A 27,812-nucleotide genomic window follows, 5' to 3' on the forward strand; every position below is an offset into this window, starting at 1 on the left:
ATTATGCATACCTTTTTCTTTTTGTTTCATCATCGAAAACGTACCTGAGGGCTTGTTCGACATTCCCGGAATTTTCTCATTTCTGTTTGGGAAAAATAAAAAGGGGAGGAAAAAGAAAGCGACATTCGATCGCATGTCCTTTTTAATATGTTTTTGATGCTTGTAACTTTTGTTTTTGTTTATTTATCCGGTAATGTGAAACCTTCACTCTCACTCTAACCATCAGCATTTTTTTTTTTTTTTTAATTTATTTTAGAACTAGAAGAGGAACAGAATAAAAAAAGGGCGAGGATAAAGAGAGGGACGATGGCCGGAACTCGAAGGTGGTCGTGCCGACCGGTAATGCTCTGCTGGCTTTTGATGGTGGCTGCCGTACATCTCATTTCCGCTATGGAACAATTAAACGCAGGTATGTGTGTTCTCTGCTTACATTCGTAGTCATCTTAATTCCAATGAAAAGGGGGATCCTTTTTTTTTTTTCACCTTCCGCCATCTACTTGCCCTTGTTTCACCGTCTGTGCCCACCGCCAGGTGCAAAATGTGTTCTATTGGCTTCCAGGTGAAAAACATTTCTTTCGTGCGTGTGTGTGTGTGTGTGTGTGTAAAGAATGAGTGAATAGGAAAAGAAAAAGAAGACATTATTTATATATTTTCTAAAGAAACTAAAAAAGGTCTACGGGGTTTAGTGGAAGAGTCTGCAGCCCTTGAGGCTATACACATCAGGTTCTTTCTCTCTTTTTTTTTTTTTTTTTTTTTTTCTTTTTCGTTCTTGATGAACAGTTCAGAGAGAGAGAGAGACTTGGGTAGAGCCAAAAAAGAATTGAGATGTCGGCGATGGGGGCTAAGCAATAGGCGATGCCAGTTCTCGAACAGCCCTAAGAGAGGCGGAGTAGGAAGAACCATGAACTCATTGCCTGTAGCTGTAAACGCCGGGGCCTTAGGTTGTTGTTTCTGTATAAAATAGACTCATCACGAAATGTTTCTTTCTTCTCCCCCCCCCTCTCTCTCTCTCTTCTTCTTGTCCGTACTATAAACGCAACATTTCTTCTTTGTTCGGCTCTCTCTCTTTCTGCTATTTTTCTTTTTTTTTTTTAGAGCAACAACATAGAGATGTAACCCATGACGCCCATTTCGTGTCCGGGCCGTTTTCCGTCTAACCCCCAACCAATTGAGAAAAGAAAAAAAAAAAAAAAGTCTGTGGTCGTCCCTTTTTTTTTTTAGATTTTTTTTTCTTTCCCTTCTTGCAAAGAGTCAATTACCGCCCGCGCTCACGCAGAAGAGGCTTCGTGATCGGTGTGTGTGTGTGTGTGGTGTCGGCTTTTATTGCGTAAGAGGGAGGGGAGGGTTTTTAAAATAATTCCAACAGATGCTTGCGTATGTATTTATACGTCCGAAAATGATTTGCAAGGCTAATGAGAGAGAAAGAGAAAAAGAGCAACACTGTTTTATTTCTTTAAATAGAGCGCTCCCGGTATGGCGAGATTTGTGTGTGTGTGTGTGTGATACCTCAGTTGAACCTGACTCCTTATTTTTTGCATAATTATATTTCGCTATTAAAAAATTGAAGAAAACGAAAATGACTTAATTGGCTTGGAAAGAAAACTATTTCAGTTCGGGTGTTTACGACTAGAAAATGAGCCAAGGAAAAAGAAAATATTTTCAATGTAAAAACAAAAGAAAAAAAGAAATGTTGCGCAACTAGGGACGTAAATGATCACACAGAAAATGAAACAAAAGGCGGCGGTAGCGGGAGGAACGCAGTGTCCGGGCCTCATTATATCGATGGTGCACAGCAGGTGGCATCGGTCAATGAAGAACATGAAAGGAGTGGCAATAATCGAGTTGTGTTTCCTCTTTTTGGAAATTTATTTTTTTATTTTTGCGCCACACAAAACACGACCGACATCATTGGATGTTACACTCGAAAAGAAAAATAAAATAGGGAGATTGAGTTTTGGGTTACGCAAATGACTGGACATTGGGCGGCGGCATTTCATCAGTTTGAGGGCGGCCTTTTTTTTATTTTTGGTTGAAATTTCAAAATCATTTTCTTCAATCGCGTTCCCTTTTATAGCATTACACCTTAAATGGAAGACCATTTTTTTTTTTTTTTTTTACAGCAACTGGTTTTTTTTTTCTCTTTAAATTTTTTCAAACGAAACTTGCTCAACCATAAGAGACGGCCCTCTCAGTCGGGACTGTCATTGGCACTGTTTTGCTCCACACGAGTGGATTCCTTTTCTTTCTCGTTGTTACAATACGGTGATAGTCATCGTTTTTTTTTTTTTTTTTTTTATTTCGCCTTTGCAAGAAGAACTGGCCGTCTTTTTAATTTGTCCGCGAGGCATTCCATCATCCGCAGCCAAGGTCTCGGGCCATTTGTTGCCCAGTCATCTTTCCTCTCGGCTCTGTTGCGGTTCTTTCGGGAAACAAACAAAACAAACAATAGCCATAAGGCAACACTGGATCTTCTTTTTTTTTTTTTTTTATTATTATGATTATTTTCAACCTCATTTTCTTTTTTATCCGCCATCATTCGATGAGAAGGGAGAAAGAGGGAAGAAAAAAAAATGATGGATCTTGTATTTTATCTGCGTATTGGTTGTCCCGTCTGACGGTACGAAGAGGAAAAGTCGGTTGTTCGGTTGGGAGAGAGAGAGAGAGAGATCCATTAGCTTTGCGAGAGAGAGGAAAAAGAATATGTTTCAATGGCTCACAGTTGTGTAGATAAGAGGGACACAAAGAATCTGGTCCACTCTCGTCGAGGAGGAAAAGCAATCGAGAAGGAAGACATTACGCAGATCTGACATTTCCTTCTTCCTCCGCCCCATTTTCTTTATTGGGTACTATATAGTTACAAGATAATTCGTTTCTCTCTCTCTTTTTTTTTTTTATGAAGTTGTTAAAGAAATCTTCATTTTTTTTTAATGATCGTTTATTTTTATTTTCAACGAAAATAGACAACACGTCAACACGTTATTGCCAAAAATTCCTCCCCAAACAATTTTTAAATGTCATTTGAATTTTAGTCTAAATTCGAACCAGTTGTCCGGAATGAATTGCTCCCGGGTCTCATACGTGGGAGGGCATATTTTTTTTTTTTTTTTTTTTGTCGGTGTTGTTTGTCGTTAGTTTTTGTACCTTCCATTTTGAAAAAAAAAAAAAAGACGGGCGACGACAGACAAAGACAGAGAGACGTTTCAACACCAACTGTTTGTTTTTGTTTAGAAACTGTTAGACGACGACGTCGTTTTCAAAAAAAAAAAGCTTTTAAAATTCAACGTGTTTGTGTGTGCAATATAGTGCGACTTGTTTGTATATTAAAAAAGAAAAGGCCAAGCGGCTTCGTTCTAAAATTAGTTTTACATACATACCTCTCTGTCTCTCTCTGCCCTGTCGAGTTAATGATTTGGTTAAGAACACAACTTTACGGGGCGCTGGTGTTATTTTTTTCCCAAAAAAAAAAAAAAAAAAAAATGCACGCGGTCCGTTTGAAATTAAAAAGCAGTCGTAGAACTGTTGAATGCGCCTTGTTCCTTTGCCACTCACCACTGCAATCCTCCCCTCCTACCAGCCGCTTTGCTAATGCATCCGATTAGTTTATGAGACACTCTCTTTTCTTTTTCTCTTTAAATGAGGGCCGTCAGGATCTTTTTCCGTTTCTCTAATTCCGTGATTTTTAGTTGTTTTTTTTTTCTTTCCTGATTGTGTCGACTCTGAACGAAGACAGAAGAAGCTTCTGCTTGCAGTTGGGATTGGGAAGGGCGGTGGGGGGGGGGTGACTTGTTTGAGTGCTTTTTCGGTCGAAAGAGATTTTTCCGGAGAGAAGCGGTCACGTTGAGCGTGAATTCACGCTTTGACGGGAAAACGCCGACGGGGCTTTTGGGGAGGGGGGGGGGGGTAGAGAGATAAGATGCGCTTTAAAGGCAAAAGCCCCAATGGAGTAGATTACTGCAGTGAGTCGAGTTACTAACGAAATAAACAGCCAAGCACATTTAAATGAACGCTTCTTCATTGTTTTATTTTTTAAAAGAAATTTCCTCTGAATTCAATCGGCTTTTCTAATCTTTCGATGTTGTCCGTCCAAGAGAACTCACGCCCCCTTTAGTTCTAAAAAAGACCGGTTTTTTTTTAATGTTGCGTTCGATGTTTTTAAAGAAATCGGGCATATTTCGAAATGATTGAATAATAGGAGATCTGCTTTGTATCAGTTTTTGTTTTAAGAGGGTCCCCTGTTTTTACGGTACTTGGAAAATTTCCTCCATCTTAAATTCTTATTTGTTGAAAAATAAAGAAATAAGAATTTTTGAAGGGGACTAAAGAAATCAAGGGAATTGTTTTTTTTTATTTCCGCGTTGTTACGTTGGTCCGTGTTATTATCATTGAATACGATTGGCCTTTGTTTTGATAATACCAGCCAAGGATTTTTAAACACTTGAGATTCAGAACATTTTCGATTTTTTTTTTTTTTCTTAATGAGTCACCACTCCAAAACTTAAGGAAAAAAAAATGTGTTGTTTAAAGAAATCGTGAGTTTGCTGTCGGGGGGGGAAGGGCATAGCAATAGGTAAATCAACCAACAGAGTTAATGGGATCCGAATCCTTCAAGATCCTGCTGGTCTATCGCCTCTAAATGATGATGGATTTGGCCGTTTGTGCGTAGGAAGATTTTATTATTATTTATTTATTTTTATTTTTTTTTTACGCAATCTCCTGATTTCTTTGGGCGGTGGGGGGTTATTAACCGAAACAACATCTGTGATCGATTCACGATGGATTGCACCGGTGTAAAAAAAAAAAAAAAAATCAGTTGTGATGGCTGTTTAGAAAGTGTTCATTTGTTTGTTTTCTTTCTTGCTGCGTGTAATTATCATCGTGAGCCGTTAAGTCAATATCCGTCGTGGCGTGTGTGCAAACAAGAAGAACCCAACAATTATTGTGTTGTTTTCTTCTTCCATGTTGTTGATTTTTGTCTCGGGTTCGGACAGGGACATCAATCGGAGAGAGAAAACAAAACACACAGGCGATGGTTGTACACATGTAATCACGTGCCTCGTTGTCGATGGCAGACTGGCACATGTATAAATGATGTCCCACATGAAGAAACAAAAAAAACAAAGGAGGGTAAAACGCAGTTGATTGGTCCTCTTTTTTTTTAGCATCACGTGTTTCTGATGTCAGATAAGATGAAATCCGAGAAACGATGGGCCCCTCTTTTTTTTTTCTCTCTCTCTTTGTTTTAAAATAAAAATGCTGGATAAATAACCGCCAGGTGTGTGTGTGTGTGTGTGTGTATAGCATAGGACGGTTTACATTAATGGAAGTTTAAAATAAAATTAAAAAAAAAAAGATGGAGGGGAGTAGTCTAGAAGATTGGACGTGTTGTTGATATTGATGTACGTGTCTATTCGGGATATATAAACGCGCGCGCCAGCATACACACACACACACACACACACATATCACCCGTACGGAAATGTGTTTTGGCTCTTTTCTTTCAGGAAGGTTAAGTTACCGCCCACTTTTCTCTCTCTCTCCCCCCCCCTTTTTCCCGAGGTGTGCCCGTGTGTGTGTTGCGGTTTGTCGAGGCTGTTGTGTGCATATAAGACGAGCAGCATCGGTCGGCAGCTACTCCAGTCTATTGCCTGGATGCGACCAGTGACAACGTCTGTTTTGATTTAAGTGCATCGGATAGGGGAAATCAAAATTCAAATCATTTTGGGCGAAATATTTAACACACACACACGCAAAAAAGGGAGTGCGTTGACGTGCTATCGTTTTTTGATTGGCTTTTCGTGCAAATGATGCGGGCCAACAACATGCCACTGTTGTTGTTGTTGTCGCTACCGTTGCTCTTTTCGAGTTGGGTCAGTGGCAGCGATCAACTTCCGGCCGTCGGCGCACCACCAGCATCTGATGTCGACTCTGATTGCTGTACCCACAGATCAGCTCATCATAAAGGTATTATTATGATGAGGCTTTTTTCTTTTCGGTGGGGGGGGGGGGGGGATGTCCGTCATGTATATATATATATACAAAAAAAAAATGGCCACGGGAGATTTGAATAAGCTCATCAGTTTTGATGTTTAATGGGCAGGACGTTAGTGTTTTGTTCTGTACACAACACGTGTTTCTTTCTTGTCTGCCGGCCAAATAGAAAGAAAAAAAAAAAAAAAAGAGGGACGATGCATGTGATGAAAACTTGTGAGCAATGAGGAAAGATGTGAGGGGAAAATGAAAGAACGAGAACTGGCCCCCCTTTGATACGTTTATTAAACTGACTGGAGGGCTCGAATCGATCCAAAGTTTTTCGGCCATGCTTTAATAGAGTTCTCGCGTGCCTCAGCGGTCGGGAGCGTGTAGCTCTTTGGGCGACTCTCCTCATATGCGGCCGTCAACCTAATCGTTTCGACTGGATCACAACCTCTGACCCTGGGCCCCTTTTTTTTTTTTTCATATTCCGAGTCCCTGTTCCTAATCGTCAACATGTTCAACGAACAGATGGGCTGAGTTTTTGAGGGAAGGGTTGGCGAGGGGAAGGCCATCTGGTTTTAGGAAGAAATCGTGATGAAGCGACGCATTGCAGAGTTGAAACTGCCATACGTCAATCGATTTTCTTCTTTTTGTTTGTATTTTTATTTGAATTTATTTTTGTTTTGTTTTGTTTTGTTTCGTTTCGTGTTGCCCTTTTGTTTTTGATCGTCTCTGATTGGCTACAAAGCCGTTGGCGGAAACAAGGTAGACTGGAAAGGTGGGCACGGCCTATAAGAATCGATCTCTCGCCAAAACGTGCACGACCGACGCACAGGCAAGATAGTTGGGCGGTTAAAACAGACCGTTTTTTTTTTTAAAATGATTTTTGTTTGGCGGAAACAATCGAAATCCGGCCCGAGGTTTGATATCTTAACTAATCAGTAGGCGAACAAAGTGATGACGAACGTAAGAAATCAAAGTGACTAGAGAAATTCTTATCGTCGGCCGACGTTGGCTTTGAAATGTTTGATGCACGTTTTTTCGTGACTCAATCGATCGCACAAAACCCGTACACGATCATCGTCGTCGTCGTTCCCCTCCCCTAGAGTTTTGTGTTTCCCGCTGTTGAAAAGACGGATGGACTCGTACGATTTGTTTATTTCGTCTATTAATTTCTTGTTTTTTTTTTTTTTTTTTTTTTTTTTTTTTTTTTGTGGCGGGGTGTTAAAACGATAAAGTGCACGTTCATTTTTCTCCTTACCGAAACGTTAATTCTTTACTCCTCCCTTTAACTGCTTTTTGAATCATCTTGAACGTGTTAGAGAAACAAGAGGATTGTAACACGACGCAAAAAAGCGCCGCCATGTTTGGTCGAGGACCGTTTCTTTACCTCCATTGACGCCCTGCGTGAATAAATAATCAACAAAAAAAGATGTAGAAGCTTTTTCTTATTTAACTTGATCATTCAGTTGGGTGGAGGAGGAGGAGGAGAAAAAGACGGCCATCATTCAAAAGAGTTTCGCCTTTTTAAACAGTTTCATCCTCTGCTATTTAAGAAGAATTTTTGTTTTCTTTTTTTCTTTGAAAAAAAACAAAACAAAACAAAACAAAAAGGAAATTGAAGAAGTTATTTATTTTTTATTACTCACACTAGCCAAGCGGAGTCCTGTCAACCCTCTCTTTTTAAATTCGGGATAGCAGATAAGTTAAAGCAAAAAAGAAAAAAGAAGAAGAAAAGGTTGGCTATCTTCTTCAACTTGTCTCGCTTAAAAAACGATATTAATAAACTTGGCAAAAGTCGTTGAAAACCGGCGAGAGTCATTTCAAACGAATTTTTGCATTTTATTTTATTTTATTTTTTTTTTTTTAACAAACCGATATTTCTTGTGTGTGTGTGTGTGTGTGTGTGTGTAACCAATAGAGTTCTTAGGAAAATTCGAGTCGATGGAACCCCCTCTCTTTAAATGTTTGAAGCTTTCGTTAGTTTAAAGAGAACGAAACGAGCCATTTGGCCTAACTATTTTTTTGTGAGGCATTTAAATTCTACTGGAACTGTGGGGCGTCCCCCCCCCCCCACCTTTAGGGAGGGCTGAGACGATGCCTTCATAATCTATTGATGACGATGTTTCGTGAGTCTTTTTTCTCCCCCCTGTGTAAGTTGCCTTTTATTACACATCCCTTTGGCTATGTGTTCTTTTTTTTTTTTTTCATTTCTTTTTATTAGTCGTTTGATCGTTTAAAAAAAACGAAAAGCATTTTTCCAACTGGCCGGAGCGCTTTGCATACATTTTTTTTTTTTTTTTGCACGCTGAGCTATTTGAATATGAAAAAAAAAAGAGTAGCTTTTGACTGGTACGAAGATGGTGGCAGCTGCGAATTCGCTGATTCGCTTGATTGAGTTTAATGTTTATAGCGAAAAAAAAAAAAATTGCGTCTCTAACACATTTAAGAAACCCGTTTTTATATCGCCCGTTTTTTTTTTTTAATACTTCGTTTGTACTACAATCACCTCTCGAAATGTTTAATTTTTTTTTTTAAAGAAGAAGAAAAAAAAAAGATTTTTTCGAGTGGGGGGGGGGGGTGCGGATGCTTGCGAGGAGAGAAATTTAAATAAGAAAAGACGAAGGTAAAAAAAAAAAAAAAAAAAAATGTGAAATATAAGGTGCCTAGTGATTCATGCCGTCCCGTCGATACTCATCTTTATAGCCCATGAACAAGAAAGAAGCAGACAAGGCCCCACAATAGGGAAAAGAGAGAGAGAGAGAGACGCGGGGCCCCTCAGAAACAACTATCTATATACTACCAAACTAGATAGATAAGGCCGGAGAGATTGAATGATGTCTCTCTCGCTCTTGGTCATCCCTCCTCTTTCATGGAGGAAGAAGTGCGATCATAAAACATGTTTTTCTTCGACATTTCTTTTTTTTTTTCAAATGGGTTTTACGGAAATTTATTGAGAAAAAGAGAAAATATTTTCGTGTATAATTTGAATCTATTGATTTACGATTGAGAAAAAAAAAAAAAAAAAAAAAAGAGGGGGAAATGTTCAAGATCAAATATTTGAGGGGGAATGACAATTCTTGTTTTGATTCCTTTGGCAAAGGGAGAAAGGTGAGCTGAAATTGGCCGGCCAGCTGTTATACGAATGGAGGACGCGAAAGTTGAGAAAGCAGGTGGGGACGTCAATAACACTTTACCGACACACACAAATGGGCGGTTTTGAAGAAAAAAAAAAAAAAAAAATTTAAAAAATAAAAGGGTCTGGAGTGCAAGTTAAAGGCCGTCCCCCCTTCCATCCCATTTGGGTCCTTGAATTTCCAAATTGCGGATTGAATGTCTGCGTACGTGTGGATATGGGGAGGGGAAGTAATCCGCCTATTCTCGTCACTGATGCGCACATTTTTTTTTTTGTTTTGTTTTCCTCTTTTTAAATAATTCGAAAAGAGCAAAGGGGAGGAAAAGGAGCTGGACAAATAGCGAGACTAACGCACAGCTGGACATGTTTTGAGCCTCTTTTTTTTTTTTTCTGGCCACTCGAACAATGTCCATCCGTTCAAGAAGAAAACAAAAAGAGTTTGGGGGGGGGAGGGAGATAAGCGGATCATGTGGAACTAAGGGTAGGAGCACATTTTCAACTGTTCCTCCACCAACAAAGTCCATCAAAGGGGCTGGACTTCATTGACACGTTGCACCTAAACGAGAGCCCCTTCCATTAGTCTAATTGGGAATCTACCATACGACCAATCACATCTGGGTGTTTGTTTTAAAAAACAAAAAAAAAACATTCTCGACCTTCTCTTCGTTAGATGCTAACTCAAAGTCATCCCTCCTCCTCCCCCCCCCCCACCAAACGAGGACAAACAAATGACATTTCTCAGCTTTCACTTTGCTCGTCATTGTGGCGTAACAGATGCGCGATAAATACTCGTTTTCACGTGGTCAAACCTCGAAAAAAAAAAAAAAAAAAAAAAGATCTGGTCACGCTCGTTTTTTTTTTATTTTTTTTCCAATCCACTCGAGAGACACACACACTTCAAAGTTGTTTCATCTGTTTAATAGTCTTGTGCGTCTTTTCGTCAGTCTGTGTGAAATGACGAGGAGAAGTGCGCGCCTGTCTGACCTCATCAAAGCGTCCGTGAAAACGGCAGAGTAGTTTTTTTTTCTTTTCTTCTTCTTGTTCTTGAGGGGCGTGTGCTCCGACTAGCGTGAAAAAAAAAAAGAAAAGAAAAAAGGGACATGTCAACAAAACGAGAGATGACACGGACGACTGTGCCAACAAACTCCCGCCCACAATCACGCTCATCTTACAGACACTTGAAACCCGCTCTTTTTCTTTTTTGTTTGTTCTTTTCGGGAAAAAGAGAAGAAGAAGAAGAAGAGAATTGATGATTAGGCTTTAAAAAAAAAAAAAACAACAGGAAAATGTTGTCGTAAATCAAACAACGAACCTATCCATCATCATTGCGTAACCGTAAATGACTGCGAACACACGAGGACGCGAACTGGCAACGTCGAATCTCAGCTGTTTTTTTTTTATTATTATTATTATTATTATTATTATTTGGTTAAATTAAATTTTTAAAAATGAATAATATTTGTATTTTATTTTTTTTTTTTTTTGGCAGATCACATCAAGAGCTTCACATGCGGCAAACTCTACTACCGCACGTCATACCTGGACGCGAAACGAGATGTTCTCTACGTCGGCGCCATGTAAGTTTCGCCACCCCCTTTTTTTATTTATTTTGTATTTCAAAAAAAAAAAAAAAAAAAAAATTCTATTTCTGTTTTGATTTATTTCCCTGAACGACTTGACGCATAGTAATGCGATAGACGTTTGTACCGGGGGTATCACGCGGAGAAAAGCCAGATGCTACCGTTAGGGGTGTTGTATGCCGCTATTTGGAAAGCAGGACGCGTTGAAGGTTCCAGTCACACGGAACCTTCTTTTTTTTTTTTAGGACTAACATCGTCATCGACACCAATCATTTTTTGGGGTTTTTTTTAAATTTATTAGCGTTTTTCTTAGAGAGTCAAAATGAATGTCTTTTGTGTGTGCTGGAACATTGTGGCGTAACGGAAATAGCAACGAAGCTTGTTATCCCTCCCGTGTCTAGTTCGATTGATGACGTGGGGCCAGTTTGAAATCAGTTTTTTTTTTTTATTTTTATGACCTCGTCCAGTTTTCTCTTCCATTTGTGCCAAATTTATTATTTTTGATGTGCGCGTACTTATGTAAAAAAAAAAACAAACGGCACGGCGTTATTTATTTGCGTTTCTTGCGATGGACAGTCGCGAGTCATAATCATAAACAAGGCCCGTTGTAATAGTGGCAAGATGGCGACGGCCAGGAATGTTTGCGCCGCCGTCACGTTCCGATCTCTCTCTCTCTCCCTTTCATGCCGACTAATAAATATTATTATTTTTTTTTTTTTTTTTTTTTTTACTCCGTTCTTGTGTGCCGACCGCAAGAACAAAAAAAAAAAAAAAGAAGAAGAAGAAAAATGAGAATTATATTTTTAGAGGGAGTTTGTTGTTTGGCCCTTTAAAAAAAAAAAAAAAAAAAAAATGGGTCTGCGTGTGAAAATGAGGGCATCTGGACGTGAGCTCATTTTATTTTATTTGATTTTATTTTTTGAATTAGGATGACTTGATCAACTGGGAGGGAAGGTTTAGATCTTTTTGAACACTCAACACCATCCCGTTTCGTTTAAATGAAAATGACCATGGCCTATCAGGTCCCGAAAAAAAACGATAGTCAGGTGGGGTCCTGGGAAACACAAACAAAAATGGCCGGTGAAAAGAATCAAAGCGGCCGGTACCTTATTGGATAGTCGTGTCACACTCGCAATCGATGGCAAATGGATCTTTCATGTCTTTTCTTCTGTCGCTCGTTAAGGCTAAAAAACTAAGGAGGAGGGCAACGTTTGCATGGGAAAATGAGATTTGAAAGAGACACACACACACACACACTTGAAAGTCATCAGTGGCTCATCAAATAAACGAGCGTAGCTCACACACAAAGTTGTTCTTTTTTTTTTTTTTTGGAGTCTATCGTAGTGTCATCTGCTGTCTCACCTCTTTTAGAATTTTCAGGCCTCTTTTTTTTTTTTTTTTTTCAACGTCTTTTGTCCGTGACGGAGTGCGTAAGAATGTGTCAACTCACGGGGGGGGGGGGGGGGAGTCAGAAAAGAAAATTCAATTTGAAAAGGGGAAAAAAAAATGGACACGAAAAAAAGGGGGGGGGGACGTTTTCTGCAGTGCTGGAACGCAGCGGGTGTTGTCTCATCAACAGTGACGCACGCATTTTTCTTTCTTTGCCACCACGATGAAGAGAGAAATGAAATTGTACACGAAAATCATTTCGTTTTTTTTTTTTTTTCTTTCTCCTCCCCTATTTTGTTTTTGGTCTTTAGAAGTTAACCGATGTTGTTTAACTGGCCGTTAACTGGACATTTCTTTTTTGTTTTGTTTTTTGTGATTCAGGGATCGCGTCATCCGCATCAATCTACACAACGTCAGCGACACCAACTGCGAGGTACCCAAATTTGAATATTTAAATTTCATTTCTTCAAACTGTTTCTTTTTTTTGGGGGGGGGGGGGCCATTGATTGAAAAAAAAAAACAGGGGAAGGGGAATTAAAATGTCTTAAACACGAGTTCACGAAGCGTGTCGACAGACTTGAAAAAAAAAAAAGCGGATTGGATGAACAAACACAAAAGCTCCCGAACGGCGGATTCACGCACGATTTTGTATTAAATTTTTTTTTTTTTTTTTTTTCATAAAAAAAAAAAACAAACAAAACAAAATTGTATGAATTGCTGCTGTTCAAAAAAGAAGAAGAAGACGCGGAAGGGAGAAAAAAAAAAAAAAAGAAAAATCTTTTTTAGATGGGGAATGGGTTTGAGTGATGAGGGTTGGGCGCAAAACCGGTCACGTTCCGTGAACGTGACGGGAATAGCAGCTAGGCTAATCAAGAATCTCCCCGTGCTTAGTACAAGTTCCGTAGTAGCTTAGAAAATAAAAAAGAAGACTCGATCGCGTTCAAAAAAGAATTTTTTTTTATCTTTCTATTCGACTCGATGCCCGGCCAAAGGGACGGGTTTCAAACTGCCGGCCAGCAGATACGAAAGCTGGGGCGGGCAAAAAAGAAAATGTGTTGGCGAATCAGTTGGTCAAACGCCAAAGGACGACATTCTTTTGGCCTTCACATTTTTTTTTTTTTTTTATGGCCGTCCTTCTATTTTTTTTTGTTTTTTTTTTGTTTTTCCCTATTCTTCTTTTTCGATCAGAGTTCCAGTTTTTGGAGCGTGTCATTTTCAAGTGTCTTCATTTCTTATCAAACTAACAATGACAGCCATTCTTCATTTGTCTTTTTTTTTTTTTCCAAGTCCGGTTACACTTTCGTTTTTTTTTTTTTTTAATTTAAATATCGTAGATGAAAAATGTTAATTTGATTTTCTTGTTTGTTTTTTTTTTTCGTCACAGACGGATTCGTTAACCTTGGACCCCTCGCACGTAACCAACTGCATCTCAAAGGGCAAGAGTGAGGTAAGTTCGATCTATTGCTCTTTCCTTCGCTCGTTCCACGTTCGATAAATCATTCACAGGTGAACAGAGCCTCTTCTTTTTCACTGAAGAAAAAGAACAAGGGGCGATAGAAGGGGCCAACACTTTTGAAATAGAAATGTGCCATCTGATCTGGTGGGTCTTCACGCGTTCAATATTCATAGCTTTCAAAGACGTTTTCGTTTCGTTTTTCTCAGAAACCTTTTCTTTTCTTTTCTTTTTTTTTTTTAAATATTAAGCGGCTCAAATGTCTTTTGTGCGCGTATCTGTGAAGTGTCAAGAAGAGGAGGCCCGTCTGGTGAAACTCGATCCGACACGTTTCTTTCCAAATCCAATATGTTTTCGCCGTTGACTAATAAATTTAAAAAGAAATGAAGCAAGTTCAACCTCTGTTTCGATTGGCCGTCGCATGGCGGCGTGGCTTCGCTCGCACAGTTGTGATCGTAGCGCTCGTTATGCAATCAAAAGCCGTAAAAAAAAAAAAAAAAAAAAAAAAAAAAAAACTTTTTATTTGCTTCATTTAAAGCATCGCAAAACTTTAGTCCCTTTCTTTTAAAACAAGAGCCGACCATGTCAATGACGAATGTGTCCTAAGAAAAGTTTTGTCCTTTTTTTTTTTTTTTTTTTATAATTCGAACCTCTTGGGCTTCGTTCGTGCAGAGACTTAACCGGCCTTCCTAAGTTTTTTTTTAGTTTTTTTTTTCTCAATTAAATCTGGTCGTACTTTTTAACGTATACGACCGACGAGAAAGGTCCCCCTCCTTTTGCACAAGTTTCAACATTCTGCTCGCGCGCGTTCCTCAAACTGTTTTTTTTTTTTCTTTCTTTCTTTCTTTCGTGTTGGCCATTCAGCAGTTCGTTCACCATGGAAACCTGTGCTCGCACACATCCCTCCCTTTTCGATCGATAGGAAAAGAGCTTTTTTCTTTTACGCCGTGAACACCTCGTCGGGCCGACTTATTTTTATTTTTGGAAATATTCACAAATTTAATCAAACATGTGAAGAGGGAGAGAAGATGTTGGGGCTACTGGCATTTGAAATCGATTTCTAAACGCCCCTCTTCGTTTCTCTTTTTCTTTTATGAACACAAAAACATTGAGAAAGAGAAGAAATGGATCGTTAAAAACTTAAAGGGGGGGGGGGGGTGGGCGAAGTAAACGTAAAAAGATGAAGAGACATTTTTTTTTTTTTTCAGGGAGGGTCGTAAGCCATTGAATTTGACGTTAGATGGGGAGGTGGGGGATTTTCATTTTATTTGTTGCTCTTGTCTCGTGTAACTGCCTCCCCCCTCTCTCGCACCGTACGACCGTGTAAATGTTGAAACGTCACGAGTTATGGACCACCTGAGAACCTGTAAGAAGTCGGAATAAACGCGTGTCCTTTTATTTTTTATTTTTTTATTTTTTTTCTCTCTAAAAAAATGTCACCAGGAGCGAAACGAATGTATTTAAAATTATTATTATTTTCCATATTGGTAGGAAGGAAGGCGAAACGTTGCCTTTGTTACGTCCTTCTTTTCCTCCCGTTGTCTAGGCGGCGGTGTGTTTCTTTCTTTAAAGCACAGCGTGACCGGACTCTTTTTTTTTTTTTTTTTTTTTTTTTTGCCTTGCGTCCCTTTTGATCTCGTTCTTTTTTTCTTTTTGTGACTCCCTACTGAGAAAGACATAGAAGGGAAATAAATAAAAAAAGGGTCGATTGCTTTTGACGCTTTAGCGAAATGGTACAATGTTTCCATGGTAACCTTAGCATTTTTTTTTTATATATATATATCCTCCGTTATCTTGGCCATCATTTGTCATGTGGTTTTTCTTTTTTTTTTTTTTTCTTCGATGCAGTTTTACGATTGTCGCAATCACGTCCGCGTCATCCAGCCCATGGGCGACGGATCCCGGCTCTACGTCTGCGGTACCAACGCTCACAATCCAAAGGACTGGGTCATCAATGTGAGTACACACTTCAAACGCATTCTTTCTCTTTTTTAAACTGAAAAAAAAAAAAAATGTGCTGGAAGTGGATGTCTGTGTCGGAGAGAGAGAGAGAGAGAGAGAGAGAGAGAGAGAGAGACTTCCGGATGGAGGAAGTTGTATGCGGAAGTGCGGAGGAGGGGAATAACAGGCAACGATCTGCTAACCGTTAAGTTGAACAAGGAAGATAGGGGGGTGGGGGGTTGTTTTGGCAGCAGACATTCTGGCATTGCACACAAAGTCGGTCGGTGTGTCTAGTGAATATGCGCACCAGATGGGCAGGGGTGTACGTTCCAAAGTCTATATAAGCAAAAATGGCTAATGATCCGTCCTGCATCCCGGTGGGCTCCTTTTTTTTTTTTTTTTTATTTCGTTGTTTTCTTCTGACTTTGGATGCCGATCTCCGCCCACGTCTTCCGCTCTTGTTTTTCCCTCACGACACGGCCACGCCCTTTTTTTTTTTGGGTACCGACACCATCCCCTTTGCCCTCCATTTGTTATTCCATTTTCATCTCATTGTTTTTTTGTCGTAAGTAAAGATTTAAAAAAAAAAAAAAAACTTTTCACGTCAACTCGTCTACTTTCACGCTCGGGTGGAATCGATTTATCTTATTTATTTATTTTCTGAAAAAAAAAAAAAAAAAAAATCAAATGAATAGGCGACAGAGAAGCGCGAGCCATGCCAACGGGAGCTTAAACACCTGTCGTCATTGTCGTACGTAACCATAACCGTTTGTTCTCCAACGTAAACTTTGTGGATCCGTCTTTCCTTGATCAGGCAAATGAGATGCCCTCCCTCTTCTTTTTCCCTTAAAGGGATTTCCTAATATGTAAAAGAAGAAGAAAATGATAGCGTTTTTATCGGTGCCAATCAGCGACTTGGTATTGGCCTCGAGCTAAGATTGTTTGATTAGTCAGTTATTAGACACGCGAAATGAAGTGCACAGGCGAATTTGCATATCGTGCCCGATGTCGCCCAATAGGGGCCATCAAAATAATAATAAAAAAAAAAAAAGGAAAACACGCGTCCAGGTGGTTGCCCCCTGACTTCCTGGTCTCTTTTTCTTTTTATTCTTGCCCTTTGGAGAAACTTGCCGAACATGGAAAGACATTTGTCTTTTGTTTTTTTTTGTTTTTTTTTTTTTTTAAAGGTGTTTAAAAAAACAAAAACAAAAAGAATTCGACGTGCAAAAGTCACACGAAATGTCGCGTTTCATCGTGAAAAAGCGATTGGAATCTAATGGATTGATTCTGATCTTTTTATTGATGAAAAAGAAAGAGAGAAGCGAGTCGGGGCAACAATAATCGACACGAAACAACATTACACACAGAGACACACAGTGACGGGTTGACATGGAACAAACAACCTCTTTCACGGGGGCTCGGTCGTTTGTTTTTTGTTTTTTTGGCAGGCGCTTCTTATAGGAAGATGGGCATCCCTCCTCCATGTTTCCCTTTACATTTCTTCCCCCTTTATTCCGACTACTACAACAACAACAACAACAACAACTATCTAACACTTTGTCTTTGTCTCTTTCCCTTTTTTCTTTTGGAGAGAGAAGTGCGACCACCAAATGAGAAGAAGATTCTTTTTTTTTTTTTTTTTTTTTTTCGTGTTGCATTCCTCAGTAGTTTGAGAGAGAGAGAGAGAGAGGAATCCAATAAATAAACGTGACACCGTTGATGCGTCTCGAACGTTTATCCCGGGCCGATAAGAAAAAAACGAAGTTGCTGGGCAGGGAAAAATTGCTGCCGACACGTGTACAAGCGAAAAAGGCATACACACACTGGAACGAACGGGAGGGGGGTTGATCTTATCGTCTTTTTTTTTTTTTTTTTTTTTTTTTGCCCCCGTGACAACAACATACCTTAGTTGAACAAAGAGAGGCCACCGACACGGCAATAAATCACAGAGGGGGGAAAAAAAAAGCGTTTGATTACGTAAGAAAAAAAACAAAACAAATGAGTTTGCACATTGGCATTACCCTGTAATTTTGGTTATTCAAAAAAAAAAAAAAAAAAGAAATGGGAAATTGGCTGGTTGGTTTAAAAAAAAAAAAAAAAAGTGTGGAATGTTTTAGAGTTACAGAGGGAAAGTTTAATGGAGGGGGGGGGGGATTTGGAAAATTGATGTTGTGACAGGACATGATGGCCCTTCTTTTTTTTTTTAACGATCGGTGCAATAGCGCACCTCTGACAAACAGCTCCGATGTGTACATATATATATAAACCGCAGATATATTGAGCCATAAAAACTTATTTGAACATCAAAAGAGAGAGAGAGAGAAAAAGAAAAGAGGTTGGTCGATGTAAGTGGATGGCCCTTCTTTTTTTTTTTTTTTTCGTGTTAGACAACACACACACACACACACACACCCCAATGGCCAACATACTGCCGGATGTAATCTAATAGCCTGCACTTTTTTTTTTTGTTTTGTTTTGTTTTTTGTTTTCACTCGTTGAGTAGAGCCATTAAAGAATTGCAGCCTCGAGGGCAGTTAGAAAAGAAGCGGAAGTCTTGCATTATTTACCTGGTGGATGTGGTCGATGGCCCCGTTTCTTTTTTGTTTCGTTTTTTTCTGCATATATATATATATATATATATTCAACATAAATTGTTTGTTTTCGTGGCGTAGATTTAAAGGAGAGAATGAGAGGTAGACGTTAAAGGGATCAAGATGCGTACGCTACATGTAAAGAAAGTTCTTGGGTGGTCCTGCCACATCCTTTCCACAAAATTTTGGTGAGCTTCAAATATGACGAAACGATCCCTCCCTGGCCATTTGGAAAGAGCCGATAACCGTCATTACCAGTGGCACAGATAAGAATTTTCTTTTCAGGATTCAAAAAATATTTATTGTTGAAAGGAGAAGGGGGCATAGGATTTCCCATTCTTATATTATTATTATTATTTATTTATTTTTTTTTTTTTTTGAATGGCCGCATGTTGTGTAATGTCAACCACGCCTTCTAACTCATCTCTTTCAGGAGATGTGCAAAGAGACTCTGGCCTTCTTCTTTTCAGTATATGGCTTTAAAAAAAAAAATGAGACACGGCCATGAGGCTTATTTCCTGGTTGGTGTTTGACGCGGCTAGAAAAGATCCTTCACCCCTCCGGTCTATTTATTTTGTTTTTTTTCTTCGTGACGCATCGTCACGATTCCTACTTGCACGTTGACAAGTAAAGCAAACCGAAAAATAGGAGAAGAACAATAGGAAAATAAGGCCGAAAATGCACGCTGTTTAGTTTCGTCAGCGTGCCGACCCTCGACCGCTTTAAACGTTTCGTCTCTTTCCTTTTATCTTCAAATAAAATTCCAATGTCGGCGTTCTGATATTTTTTTTTATTTAGAGTATTCAATAAATTTATTATTATTTTTTTTTTTTTTATTGTAAAGCAATCTTATTGGGAAGCCATTTTATATATATATATTTGTCCCGGAGGGCCTTCCAACCCGACCACCCTCCCTTTTGCTAGATAATTAAATTGCGAATAGAAGGGCGTGTCAGCCGTCCGACACCGCAGCCGCTATTCAATCGATCGATCTCTTTTCTTTATATCCAGGGTACTAGGTGAAAAGCCGAAAATTGAATATCGCTTGATTTGATATCGATTTTCCATTTTTTTTTTCTCCCCCCCCCCCCCCCCCATTTTCGGATGTGTATGTCTGTGAAAGTGATTCTTTTTTTTTTTTTTTTTTTTTTTTTTGCTTCCTCTTTCATTTGATTGTTATCCCCCGTTCGTGGAGAAAAGGGATCAACGGGAATACATTTTTTTTTTTTTCTTTTTTTCTCCTTATTTCTTTCGTTCGTGCGTGTCTGAACGCTGACGTATTTCTCTTTAAGACCGGAGATTGGGCTGCTCTTTCTTTTCCTTGAGGCCTATCATGGCAGCCTTGCATTTCCCCACTTCCAAAAAACAAAAAAAAAAAAAAAAAAAAAAGGAAATTGAATTGTTTTTAAATTTCTCATTTTTAACCGCCAAAAAGACTGAACGAATTTAAGGGAGGTACGCGAAATGAAGAAAGCTTTGAGATATAGCCGTTATCATTGATTGGCGTTGGATGATACATTGGTGAATTGGAAGCTCAAATCTCTTTGGACTAGGAAAAGATGAGGGTTACGACACTCGATCAAAAGAAAAAGAAGAGTCTCATTGAAATCCGGCTGCGAGCAGCGACGAAGGCGATGGAACGATAGCATCAAGAGGCGCGACGTTTTGATGATGTCTACGCTGAGAGGCCTTTTCAAAATCAATGTGTTTTATTTTTTCATTTTTTTTTTTTTTTTTTATACTTACACGTCTCGGGCTGATGTTCTTTCGAAAGGAAAAGAAAAATAAAGCGCGGGCCCGTTTTTGAAAAAAACAAAAAAAAAAAAAAAAAAGGACACAAAGCTGATCAATGATGAACGATGAGAACGAACGCTAGGAAGCCACGGGGGGAGGGGTTTTCGGGACTCTTTTTAGAAGGCGCCGAAAAATAAAAAAAAAAAAAAAAAACATTTTTAAAATTTTTTTTTAAAGAGCGTGGGAAGTGGATTGGAAAGTTTAGTCGGTCAAAGTCAATGTTACATAGAGGAATGTGTGCGCGTGCGAGGGCGTTTCAATATCCTCGTTGATGATTGCAGGCTCTTCGTGATAAACACGGAAAGAGCTTGGTACGATGCGGCACAAGCCGAATGTTTTATTCAGTTCCGTTCTGCCCCCCCCCCCCCGCCCCTTCCTCCTAGAGCGGGGTCGCAATCCAAAAAACGTGAGGTTCAAATTTCTTTATGATTTATTTATTTTTTTTTTTTTTTTGATTGTATTTATCCAGGCCAACTTGACTCATCTGGGTCGCAATGAGTACGTCCCCGGTGTCGGCATGGGCATCGCCAAGTGTCCGTTTGACCCCAGCGACAACTCGACGGCCGTCTGGGTCGAGAGAGGCAATCCGGGCGATTTGCCCGCTCTCTATTCCGGCACCAACGCCGAATTCACCAAGGCCGACGCCGTCATCTTCCGCACCGATTTGTACAATTACACGACGGGCCGTCGCGAATTCACCTTCAAACGGACGCTGAAATACGATTCAAAGTGGCTCGACAGTAAGACCTTTTGCGTTTATTTAATGTGATTTTAATATGTGATGATTGTTTTCATTGAAAAACAAAACAAAAAAAAAAAACAAAGAGCCCAACTTTGTGGGATCGTACGACATCGGAGACTACGTCTACTTCTTCTTCCGCGAAACGGCCGTCGAGTACATCAATTGCGGCAAGAACGTCTACTCGCGCGTCGCCCGCGTCTGCAAGAAGGACAACGGCGGCAAGAACATTCTGTCGCAAAACTGGGCCACCTTCCTCAAAGCCCGTCTCAATTGCTCCATCCCGGGAGAATTCCCCTTCTACTTCAACGAAATCCGTACGTGATTGCATTTGTTTTTTTTTCTTTCACTTTTAACTTGCCGCCCTTTCTTTTAGTTTAGTGTATTGGGCATGTGTTCCGTGACTGAAGTTTGGGAAATCGTTCCGACTTGTTTCCATGGAAATGAGCCAATCGATTTCGGCTATGGAAAACCTTTTTCCTTTTTTTTTTATTTTTTTTTAGTCTTTTAATAAAAATATATTTAGATGGCTCTTTTGTGGACCGGGGGGTGGGGGAGGAGTTTCATCGATAGTAAAGGCATTTCTTCATTAAGGGGGTCGTGTTGGAATGCGTTTCACATGGGGACCTTGTTTTTTTTTTTTTTTTTTTTTTTTATTCTTTTGCCCCTAATTTGATTCGAAAAAAAAAAAAAAAAAAAAAAAGAAAAGAAATGTTTGGGGCGTTTTGCCGCCCCTTTCTTTATCGTGACTGTTATTGATCATGTTGTTTGTGTGTGTTTATATTACCACAGAGAGCGTTTACAAGGTGCCCGGCGACGACACGCGTTTTTACGCCGTCTTCACGACATGCCAGAACGGACTGACTGGTTCGGCCATTTGTGTTTTCACCACGGCCGACGTCCACACGGCCTTTTTGGGCAAGTTCAAAGAGCAGGCATCTTCCAGCTCGGCCTGGTTGCCCGTCCTTTCATCTAAAGTGCCAGAGCCGAGACCGGGCCAGTGCGTCAACGACACTCAAACTCTACCAGATACCGTGTTGAATTTCATCCGTAACCATCCGCTGATGGACGAGGCCGTTTCGCACGAAAGCGGAGTGCCCGTCTTCTACAAGGGCGATGTGGCGTTCTCATCTCTGGTGGTGGAGCGGCTCAAAATTCAGGGATTCCCCGACGACAAACACTACACCGTCTATTATGCTGGAACAAGTACGTCATTCAAGTGGATTTCAAAAAACAAAAACAAAAAAATAAATAAATTAAATTAAATTGATGATTTTTTTTTTTTTAAATAGTCGATGGCAAAGTGTACAAAGTCGTTCAATGGTTCGACAAATCCACTCGACAGGGCAAATCTGAGCTGCTGGATATCTTTGAAGTCACATCACCCGAACCCATCCGCATGATGGAAATTTCACCAAAAGTATTTTCATATTTGGCTTTGTTCGCTCGAATGGTTTTTTGTATTTTCATTGCTCATTTTTTTTTTTTTTTTTTTTTTTTTTTTTTCGTCCTTGATCCAGCACAAATCGATTTACGCCACTTCGGACCATCGAATTCGCCAAGTCAACGTGGTCATGTGTAACGGACGTTACGACAATTGCCTGCGATGCGTCCGTGATCCTTACTGCGGCTGGGATAAAGAGTCCAACTCTTGTAAACCCTACGCTCCTGGGTAAATTGAATTTGAACTGAAAATGTCGGACGCCGTGTGGCCCCCCCCCCCCCATTTGAGACATCCGTTTCACGTTTTGTTCTCTCTCTTTTTTTTTTTTTTATTTGAAAAAAAAAAAAAAAAAAAAAAAAAAAAAAAAAAAAAAACAAAAAAACAAAACAGAATCGATAGTTTGCTGCAAGACGTCTCGAGTTCCTCGCCCGGTATTTGCGACGCTTGTATCGCCAAGAAGCGACTGTTAGTGACTTGGGGCCAGGCCGTTCATTTGTCTTGCGCTATCAAATTACCCGAGCCCATGTCTTCGATGCCAGTCACTTGGTATTATTACAGCCGCGAGAAGGGCCAATACCAACTGTCGTTCAGGTAATTTGTTTTTATTGAATCAAAATGATTTTTTTTTTCTTTTTTTTTTCATCATTTTGACAAACTTTTACAGGCCCGACAAGTACATTCAGACGGCCGAACAAGGCATGGTGATTATGGGCGTGACAGAACAGGAGGCCGGTCGCTATGACTGCCGTCTCGGACCGGACACGTTATGCAGCTACAACATTACGGTCGATACGCAGCGCTGCGCGGCGCCTAGCAAATCGCACGACTACCAGAAAGTCTACTCTGACTGGTGTCACGAATTTGAGAAATACAAAATGGCCATGAAGACGTGGGAGAGAAGGCAGCTGGTATGAAAGCAATTTTCATTTCAACATTTCATCCTGTAAACTGTTTCTATTTGTTTTTTGTTTTTGTTTTTTTGAAAATATTGTAGCAATGTAACAGTCGGCAAACGAACGATACCGCCAGCAGCAATCAGAATGCTCATCCCAACGAGATCTATCCACGGAGTCCTTTGGTCTGAACAAGTTCCAATGAAAGAAGAGAAAAAAAAAAAGAGAAGGATCTGAATTGGGAATTGATGTGAATCTTTAAAAAAAAAAAAAAAGGCGCGCGCGTCCGGTTGACGTGCACAAGTTGGCTCAATGGCTTCCTCTTCAACACACAGCAAAAAAAAAAAAAAAAAAAAAAAAAAATACATCTAATGATGATGTATTGAAAACGAAACAAAAATATTGTGGGAACCACATCGAGTGTTTCCTTTCTATCTCTTTACGTCTCTTGTGTGTGTGATTTTTAAATGAATGTTCTTTTTTTTCTATCTCTTTTTAAAAAATCTGATTATCACTCATCCTATTTAGAATTCTCTCCCCCTTTTTTTTTGATTTCTCACTATTTCACAGATGGACAAAACAATCGAAAGAAATGCTAATGTTTCTTGACTCACTGTTTACTGAATCTCTTCTTAGTTTTGATTTTTTTTTGCCCCCCATTTCTTTTTTTTTGAAGTAGGTCCCCTACTTGTTTCACATTCTAGACAATGAGGAGTAAGAAGAAGAAACAATCCTCTAAAAAAAAAAAAAGACTATCCAACCAATCATGTAAATATCAATTGAAACGAAGAGACATGGTGTGTAACGGTGGTATCACAAAACGAACATTTTGGAAAGCCGTTAGTTGAAATCGTCGTCGTTAGACTCGTGCCAGAGTCGAACCAGTATTCTTTATTTGGCATTTTTTGTGTGCGGAACAAACGGAATTCGTGTTTTGGTCTTTACCCCAAAAAAAACAAAAAACAATTTTTTTTTTTAAATTGAAACATCCGACCTTCTGCTCTCCTCCATCGATTCACTCGTGTCTCTTTCAAGTGGCCTCCTCCAATCCTTTTGAATCTCTCACCCCTTTCTATGTGTGTGTGTACATGTACAATGATTTTTTTTTTTTTTTTTTTCTTTGCCAAGATGTTCCGACATTCCACTTCTTGCCGTTTAAATTCCTGCCCCTCCTCCAAACCCACCCCGTCAGCTTGTTTTATTTCGAGAGGTCCTCTCGTTTGGCGTCTTCGATCCTTCGGAAAAGACAAAAGCCCTGCTGATTCTTTCATATCATCTGCTACGCCATTCTTTTCAGATTTTTTTTCTTTTTCTTTTTCGTTTTGATTCGCTTGAATGTGATTATAATTCAGCATTTTGTACGTTTATTTCCTCCTTTCCTACTGAAGGATGTGTTACGTCTACTTTCACAATTGTCTGGCTGCCCCACCCCCCAAACCTCACTTGCATTACTGACCACATCAAATGCCTCTTTTTTTTTTTTCTCCCTTTTGATTTTATTTAGCTGTCGATCAAATAATATTATCACATCTGCCCTCCCCTCCATTTTGGTTTGAAAATGTGTGACGAAATGATATGCTTTTCCGTTTCTTTTCTCATCACTTTTTTTCTCTGTTTTAATTTAAGAATTTTTTTTTTTTTCTTTGACTTGCGTGTTTTTGTTTGGAAGGGAATGTGTTTTTCCTACTGAATAATTTCACTCCCTACGAAACTGATTTTGGAGAGGAAAAACAAAACAAATGTGCTCGTGGAAAAAAAAAAGAAATGATCTATTTTATTTTGATCTTATCATCCAATCGCCCCTCTCATGTTCTTGTGCAGCTACTTTCCAATACAAAACGATCGAAAGAGTACGTCCAGCATTTCTTCCGTGTCTATCTTGCCTCGTGCCGTGATGGCGCCTATCTGTCTGGCCGATCGGCGCAGCTGTTCGCCGGCCAGCGCAAGATCGCCTTGCTGCTCGACAATGTCCAGGAATTTCTCTAAATGTTTAAACGCGACTTGGACGTGATGGCGTTGCCTGGAACTTGTGATCAGTGGAGCTTCCTGCATCGGATTGGCGCACAGTTCGGCTAATTTTCTTTCCAAATCGGCTAGGAATTCTTCGAGACCCTGTTCAGTCTTGCACGAAATAGCTGGCACACCTGACTGGATGATTGACACGCTGGATGAAGTGAGATCGAGTTTATTTAACAGGACGAGGTAATTCCCTTCGGCATCTAAGGTGTAGAACAACATTTTCAATTAAGGAAGTATTTTTTATGATTGTGGCTCTTACTGAATGATAGGTTGAGACGTTCACATTCGAGACGGGCCATTTCTTTAGTTGACAGCTGCAATAGTTTGGCTGGTCCTCTGGAAGCATCCATAACAATAATCACCAAATCGGCCGTAGAAGCTGCCTCTCTTGCTCGTTTTAGTCCTTCGTTTTCCACAGGATCAGTTGAATGCCTCAACCCGGCTGTATCGCACAAAACGATCGGGAAGCCGCCTATGTCTAATGAAATTTCTAGAATGTCACGCGTGGTCCCGGCGTATGGAGATACGATGGCAACATTCCTTCGACCTAACAAATACCCTGTTTAATATGGCATTTTCTAGACACAGGATCTGTGACTGAATTAACTCAGTATATTGATTAAAGATGATTTTCCGACGTTAGGTTCACCGATAATTGCTACCCTTACTCCGTTTCGTAGTCTCTCTCCCCTTCTGTTGTCATTCAAATGGCTGCTCACCTCAGATTTCAAAGATTGGATTGAATGCTGAAGGGAGCTTAGTACTTCATGTCCAATATCCTGATCCTCTCCAAAATCAACATAAGCTTCCAAATGTGCCATACAAGAGAGAATGCAAGTCCTCCATTCATTATACAACCCTGCTAGCTCTCCCGTAGCCTGTCTTATGGCTTGGCGCCTCTGTGTTTCAGTCTCAGCCCGTAACAAATCTGCCAGGCCTTCTACTTCTGTTGCATCAAGTTTTCCTGCTAGATATGCTCTTTTTGTAAACTCTCCTGCAAATAAAGAGGTAAATAGTCACCTAATTAATGAGGGGAAAAGTATTAATGGGTACCTGCCTCAGCAATTCGGAATCCAGGTAATTTCTGTAGCGCATTGATTATAGACGATACAACAGCAATGCCACCATGAACATGTAGCTCTACAGAATCTTCTCCTGTAAAACTATGTGGCTGGGGGAACCAGAGCACAAGACCATTATCCAACAGTTCCCCATTGTTTGGATCTACTATTTTTCGTAGCGATGCTTTCCTTGGAATAATTTTTTCTTTGTTCAGTTTCGTCATCTTACAGATGACGTCTACGCTGCTTGGTCCAGATATTCTTATTACAGAAATTGCACTTCGACTCGTACCTGTTTTAAGTTTTCTGTTTAAAAATGTAATGGCAAACACATGAATGGCATGTCAACCTGATGATAATGCAAAAATGGTTGATCGGCGGGTTGATGTGTACCTTCTTAAACGCGGTAAGTATAAAACGAATGAACTATTATAGAAAAATCTGTTTGACTTCACTACGTTTAACATGTTATGTATTTACTAAATAAATTTATTATTTTATTTTATATTGGCAGACGACAGCATTTGTTTACAAAAAGCTCTGCCATCTATTGGCCATAAGCGACAGCATGAATACGGTTTTATCTGGAAATCTATCTTCGAGTTCTTGATGGATATGTGCTGTACGGCAGGGCGCGGACCGTTCGGAGAAAACGAAAGCCATCATATGCAATCGGGGATTTCTAAGGTGAGATTTAAGATTTATTTTTGTTGGTCCCAAGTTCGGCGTGCAAACTTAGCGTTTAGCGTATAGCTTAACTATACGTTTCTATAGGGATGTACAGTTCGCTACTGTCCCCGTTGCCGAACTTCACGGAAGACAGACATTGAGCTAATAAATCATTCAATTAGTCCCCATGCGTCATGTAGATCATCTTTAACGTTGAGATGGAATCTGCACTTCCTAGGTAACTAACAACACACATTACCGTCAGGTAATCACTAACCAAAACTTCAACGAAGCCACCTTAAGTATCACGAAGCTTTTCGATTTTTCCTAGAAGCGTTTTTCGACATTAGCTACAGAAAACAGTTGGGACACAGTTTGGAAGCAATTGTGTAATTGAAGCCAACGTTTCGGGGAGGCCACGAATAAAAAATAGTCAAAACAAAACGAAATAGGATGGCGTGTGAATGGCACGGGTGCGTGTAGTGTAGACAACTGTTCCCGACAGGTCCAATTGGGTTCGTCCGGGTGGAGGTTATTATACCGCGGGAGCTCCTATTCTCCCTACAATTGTCTGGTGCCGACTGGTCAAACAAAAGAAGAGTGACGTTGGAGACAATCAAGTCTTTATTAACCTAGCCAAGATTATCCCATCTCCAGCATGTGTGTATGAACGGAGGGAAAACAACAAACAGAAAACCAATAAGTCCACAAGAGCATCAGCTCAGCTCTTTATATTTGAAAAAAAAAAACAACAGCGGGATCTAAATCTTTTTTTTTCTCCCGAAAATCCCGTGCAGGATGTCGACCTCGTCATATCATTAGCCTCTCTTTCTTCCCATTCGAATTTGAGCTGCCGAAAGCTGATATTCCTTTTGACGTCATTAAGAACAAAGACCAAGACCAATAACGATCCGTGACGAAGTTTCTCCTTTATAGCTGCTTTAAATTCGCTAAAAAATAAAAAAAATAATTGTACGTGAGCGAAAAAAAGTTTTTTGGACGCACAAAGTTGCCTTGACTTTGCCCGGCCACGTGTGTAGGCCGGGTGTCTGTCCTTGATGAGATAAAAGCAAAGGAAGGGAGAGAGAGAGAGAGAGAGAAAAAGTTGGACTAATTGGATGGAAAAGCGG

The 27,812-nt window shown here is 39.8% G+C and overlaps 2 protein-coding genes across 2 annotated transcripts; one reads left to right on the top strand and one right to left on the bottom strand.

Moving 5' to 3' along the window:
• Window positions 1–267: 267 nt before the first annotated feature.
• LOC130696372 (semaphorin-2A-like) lies at window positions 268–24,786 on the top strand. The gene is made up of 13 exons (XM_057519459.2): window positions 268–409; window positions 10,599–10,686; window positions 12,460–12,511; window positions 13,463–13,525; window positions 15,380–15,487; window positions 20,327–20,597; window positions 20,683–20,913; window positions 21,389–21,802; window positions 21,889–22,016; window positions 22,117–22,268; window positions 22,440–22,631; window positions 22,705–22,948; window positions 23,035–24,786. The coding sequence occupies exons 1-13, from the start codon at window positions 307–309 to the stop codon at window positions 23,122–23,124; spliced, it is 2,136 nt and encodes a 711-aa protein (XP_057375442.1). The 5' UTR covers window positions 268–306; the 3' UTR covers window positions 23,125–24,786.
• Window positions 24,742–26,508, bottom strand: LOC130696376 (tRNA modification GTPase GTPBP3, mitochondrial-like). The gene is made up of 5 exons (XM_057519463.2): window positions 26,363–26,508; window positions 26,006–26,305; window positions 25,560–25,946; window positions 25,212–25,499; window positions 24,742–25,152 (listed from the first exon to the last, which is right to left on the bottom strand). The coding sequence occupies exons 1-5, from the start codon at window positions 26,478–26,480 to the stop codon at window positions 24,755–24,757; spliced, it is 1,491 nt and encodes a 496-aa protein (XP_057375446.1). The 5' UTR covers window positions 26,481–26,508; the 3' UTR covers window positions 24,742–24,754.
• Between the last annotated feature and the right edge of the window lie 1,304 nt (window positions 26,509–27,812).

The sequence above is a fragment of the Daphnia carinata genome, chromosome 5 (genome assembly GCF_022539665.2).
Source record: "Daphnia carinata strain CSIRO-1 chromosome 5, CSIRO_AGI_Dcar_HiC_V3, whole genome shotgun sequence".
Taxonomy (NCBI): domain Eukaryota; kingdom Metazoa; phylum Arthropoda; class Branchiopoda; order Diplostraca; family Daphniidae; genus Daphnia; species Daphnia carinata.